This window comes from Arachis ipaensis, chromosome B08 (genome assembly GCF_000816755.2).
Source record: "Arachis ipaensis cultivar K30076 chromosome B08, Araip1.1, whole genome shotgun sequence".
NCBI lineage: Eukaryota > Viridiplantae > Streptophyta > Magnoliopsida > Fabales > Fabaceae > Arachis > Arachis ipaensis.
The window spans coordinates 106,268,054-106,273,101 of NC_029792.2; the positions used below are offsets into that span (position 1 = coordinate 106,268,054).

At 27.5% G+C, this 5,048-nt stretch overlaps 1 protein-coding gene across 1 annotated transcript in view; it reads left to right on the top strand.

Moving 5' to 3' along the window:
- LOC107614144 (beta-glucosidase 12-like) overlaps positions 1 to 5,048 on the top strand; it is a 14,856-nt gene that overhangs the window by 6,392 nt on the left and 3,416 nt on the right. Inside the window, exons 3-8 of the mRNA XM_016316370.2 lie at positions 2,131 to 2,189; positions 2,294 to 2,369; positions 2,939 to 3,016; positions 3,101 to 3,188; positions 3,630 to 3,885; positions 4,764 to 4,879. Of these exons, the coding sequence (XP_016171856.1) occupies positions 2,131 to 2,189; positions 2,294 to 2,369; positions 2,939 to 3,016; positions 3,101 to 3,188; positions 3,630 to 3,885; positions 4,764 to 4,879 (673 nt within the window). The remainder of the gene's footprint in view (positions 1 to 2,130; positions 2,190 to 2,293; positions 2,370 to 2,938; positions 3,017 to 3,100; positions 3,189 to 3,629; positions 3,886 to 4,763; positions 4,880 to 5,048) is intronic.

The following is a 5,048-nucleotide window of genomic DNA, read 5'->3' on the forward strand; positions in this document are numbered from 1 at the left end:
ATGGAACAAGAAAAGAAAAGGAAAAAGGATAAAGGATTAAAAAAATTACATTAATAGTAGATAATATCTTCGCCATATGATTGGCAAAACAATTTGAATATTGTTAATATATTATTACTAAACGGAACAAGAAAAGAAAAGAACTAAAGAAAAAGGATTAAAAAAATTACATTAATAGTAGATAATATCTTCGCCATATGATTGGCAAAACAATTTGAATATTGTTAATATACTTTCTATTATTACTACTAATGTAATTAATGTATAACTTATTTAATTATTATTTGTTAGAATAAAAATGAGAAGAGTGAAAAAAAAAAAAGAAGAACATTAAATATGTGTATTGTAGTTAAAGAAATTAATAAAATAAAATTTTAACCATTTTTAACTAATTATTTTTGTCCAACCCGTTTGGGTAGGGTAGGTTACTCGATCCTGCGGGTAGGTTAGAGATCGATTCGGGTATGTATTTTATAAAAATTAGGTATATAGTGAAGGAAGTGAAAGTTAAACTTATAACCTCTCTCATGTAATAATTTACAATAGGTGAACAACTACTAAATTAGTTAATTAATTTAGTAATTTAGAGCATTTGTATATTTATAATAATATGTATGTTTGTAATTTTATGTTAGATTTCTTTAAAATTTTATTATTTTTAATTTTAATTTGAATTTAGTCTTTTATTTTTTATTTTATTAATATGTATGAAATTTGAAATGATTGAATTTTATATTTGCTTTGAAAAAATTTGATATTTTTACGGGTAGGATAAAGTAAGGTAGAGCTTAGAACTTTAGGGTGAGGATAAGGTTAGGGTTGAGAGATTCTCAATCTACGAGTAGAATAGAATTTTAATAAAATTTCAACCCACCAATAGCATTAGGGTAATATTCCATTATATTTAGTATAAATAATTAGATATACACAGTTAAATGTTTCAACTTTATTAGCTCTTATATAGAGCACAAATAATTGAATAAGTACAAAAGGGAACGACAGTTAAGAATCTTTGGGGTTTGGATCATTTAATGGATCCGATTCACTAATTTAAAGAAAAAAAATTCAAAATTTTTCTACTGTTGAGTGCTGAGTTCATTCCTACCATATGTATGACACGGAACAAGAAAAGAAAAGAACTAAAGAAAAAGGATTAAAAAAATTACATTAATAGTAGATAATATCTTCGCCATATGATTGGCAAAACAATTTGAATATTGTTAATATACTTTCTATTATTACTACTAATGTAATTAATGTATAACTTATTTAATTATTATTTGTTAGAATAAAAATGAGAAGAGTGAAAAAAAAAAAGAAGAACATTAAATATGTGTATTGTAGTTAAAGAAATTAATAAAATAAAATTTTAACCATTTTTAACTAATTATTTTTGTCCAACCCGTTTGGGTAGGGTAGGTTACTCGATCCTGCGGGTAGGTTAGAGATCGATTCGGGTATGTATTTTATAAAAATTAGGTATATAGTGAAGGAAGTGAAAGTTAAACTTATAACCTCTCTCATGTAATAATTTACAATAGGTGAACAACTACTAAATTAGTTAATTAATTTAGTAATTTAGAGTATTTGTATATTTATAATAATATGTATGTTTGTAATTTTATGTTAGATTTCTTTAAAATTTTATTATTTTTAATTTTAATTTGAATTTAGTCTTTTATTTTTTATTTTATTAATATGTATGAAATTTGAAATGATTGAATTTTATATTTGCTTTGAAAAAATTTGATATTTTTACGGGTAGGATAAAGTAAGGTAGAGCTTAGAACTTTAGGGTGAGGATAAGGTTAGGGTTGAGAGATTCTCAATCTACGAGTAGAATAGAATTTTAATAAAATTTCAACCCACCAATAGCATTAGGGTAATATTCCATTATATTTAGTATAAATAATTAGATATACACAGTTAAATGTTTCAACTTTATTAGCTCTTATATAGAGCACAAATAATTGAATAAGTACAAAAGGGAACGACAGTTAAGAATCTTTGGGGTTTGGATCATTTAATGGATCCGATTCACTAATTTAAAGAAAAAAAATTCAAAATTTTTCTACTGTTGAGTGCTGAGTTCATTCCTACCATATGTATGACATTTGCTTGTTGTTTAAGGTAAAATTGTGGACCGCAGTACTGCAGATATTGCAACTGACTCATACCATCGCTACAAGGTATTTTGATTCACCATCTTGAAAATTCTTTTCTCTTAGTGGTGAGGTTTGATTTCAACTAGATAAATTGACAATTTTATTATCTTTCTTTTAAAAAAAATCAGGAAGATGTTGGTTTGATGAAGGATATTGGATTTCAAGCCTACAGATTTTCAGTTTCCTGGTCAAGAATTTTGCCAAGTAAGAAATTCTCTAATCTTATTTACATTTATAATTGTGGTTCATATAAAAAGTTATTCTTAGAATATTTGATTTCATGTTTCGGTTTAGAATGAAATGTTCTTACATAATATCTATTTTCTATAACCTCAACTCTTATTTGACACCTAACTAAACTTTTTCTTTTACGTAGTACGTATAGAAAACCAATTAGAAACTTTAATCTCTAGAAACATAATTAAAAGTTGAGTTCTGCCCGTACATACATACATAGTTATTTTTAGGGTTTGAATCTGTGACTTTAAGATCATATGGAAAAAAAAACCATTTCTCCAAGACTTTTTTTCAAGGTATATATATAATTATATACAGTAATTAAACCTTTTTAATTTAATCTTAAAATCATTATTTATTAAGCACTTATTTAATTTGTTACGTTTTATTTCTTTACTTCATATTACTAATCTATTTTACCATTTAGTGTAATTCTAATGAAATTATATATACTTCTGATCACTTTATGTTCATTGAAATAATTTTACGTTGATTCTTGCATAGCACAAACTGCAACTAACTAAACTCATGTTTAGGTGGAAAATTGAAGGATGGAGTTAACCAAGAAGGCATCACATATTACAACAACCTCATAAATGAACTTCTATCAAATGGTTAGTACTCTGTTTAAAGTCAACTCTTAGTGTCACTCAAAATGATGATACCGAACTTGAAACATTATTGTATCTTATACTCAGACCTACAGCCCTTTATAACATTATTCCACTGGGAATTACCTCAAGCTCTTGAAGATGAATATGGTGGTTTTCTCAGCCCAAAAATTGTGTAAGCAATAGTAATTAATAACATAGTATCCTACCATCCCCTCTCTTCTTTCTATGCATTTGGATCTTGTTCTAAAATAGTGGACGAAGATTTTCTGTTTTTACTTTTACAAAGTATAGAAAATAGAAAATATAATGTGTTTGATTTGTATTTTTATTTTTAGTGTTTTTTTTTTGTTTTTAGAATTTTGTGAAAAAAAAGGAAAAACAGTAAAAGTAATAAAATCTTATTTTCTATTTTTATCTCCTATTTTCTTTGTTTTTTTCACAGAACTCTAAAAAATAAAAATAAAACATTGAAAATGAAAACACAGACTAACATAAAAAAAAATTATTTCTGCAATTTCTATATTTTTGTATTAAAAACAACATCCAATTGCAACCTTAACAAATTTGGAAAACTCAAGCTGACACTTTTTTTTACTATTAAATATTTTTATAGCGAAGATTTTGCAGATTTTGTAGAAGTATGCTTTAGAGAATTTGGTGACAGGGTTAAACATTGGATTACTTTGAATGAGCCACTACCCGTTAGCCTTCAAGGTTATGCATACGGTATGTTCCCACCTGCAAGATGTTCAAAGTGGATACGCCCAGATTGTGAAGCAGGTGATTCAAGTACAGAGCCCTATATAGTTTCACACTATCAACTCCTCGCTCATGCGGCTGCTGTGAATGTCTATAGGGACAAATTCCAGGTTATTACCTAACTATTATCAAACCTTCATATTAAAACAAAATCATGCATTTTGTTGTTCTCAAAGAAATAATCGACAGTGAATAAAATAATAAATTCAAATATTTACATATGAGAAATGTTGAGGGCTAACACTATTTATGGATATTAGCCAATACTTTCGGGTAGCATTGTATTTTTATACTTTTAGAATTTAGGATTTTAGAGTTTAGAATAATGTAGTACATTAGGATTGAGCTAACACCATATTCTTTGGATATTACATATAAAAATATGTTTGTTGGTCGAGTACTGATAAAAAATGCTAAATTTTGTTAGTCATATAGTATTACTTTTTACATATATTTATTTATGAAAGTCATATTGTTGACAGAATATTAACTATAAAACTATTTATATATCTCTACCGAATGAGTAAGTTTTTAGAAAAAATAGTTTATGACTTAGGAGAGGAAAGTATACGCATAGCTTGGCTTCCTCTCGATCTCTTCTTGCTTGTTCTTACACGCCCGGGAAGAATGGCTAGTCAGTCTGAAATGTGCCTTCCTTGAAGAGGCAAAAGAGCAAGCATCCTCTCATTCTAAAGACTTTTATACAGCGGAGGCAAATGCCTTATCATCAACTACAGGTGAGGCCGAAAGCCTGATCTTCTATTCCCTCTCTGATCTGGGATGAAGATCCTCCACAGTCGAAGTTGGACCTGACATCAAAATTATTTGTGATAAAGATTTAAAATTTACCCTTTGTTCAATTTTAACAAAACAAAAAGGACCTGATATATACCAAACGGATATTTGTTCATGGGTTATTCTTTTAGTAACGATTTTTCGTTCATAATTTTGGTGCGTCATTGGTTGACAATCAATTGTTTTCTAACAGATTTCTCAAAAGGGTCAAATTGGGATAGCCTTATGTTTTCCTTGGATTATGCCACTCTCACCATCAAAAGCTGATGTAGATGCAGCATCTCGTGCCTTTGCTTTTTTGGATGAATGGTTTGTTCTTGTAGACTCATTACCAATTTTGGATACCCTTTTTTCTTCCATTAGAAAAAGAGCATAATTACTATATGTCTCTATAGATTTACTAAACTTTTGATTAAGTTCTTATAATTTAAATTTAAAATTTATAGTTAAATTCATATCATAAATAAAAAAATTTAAT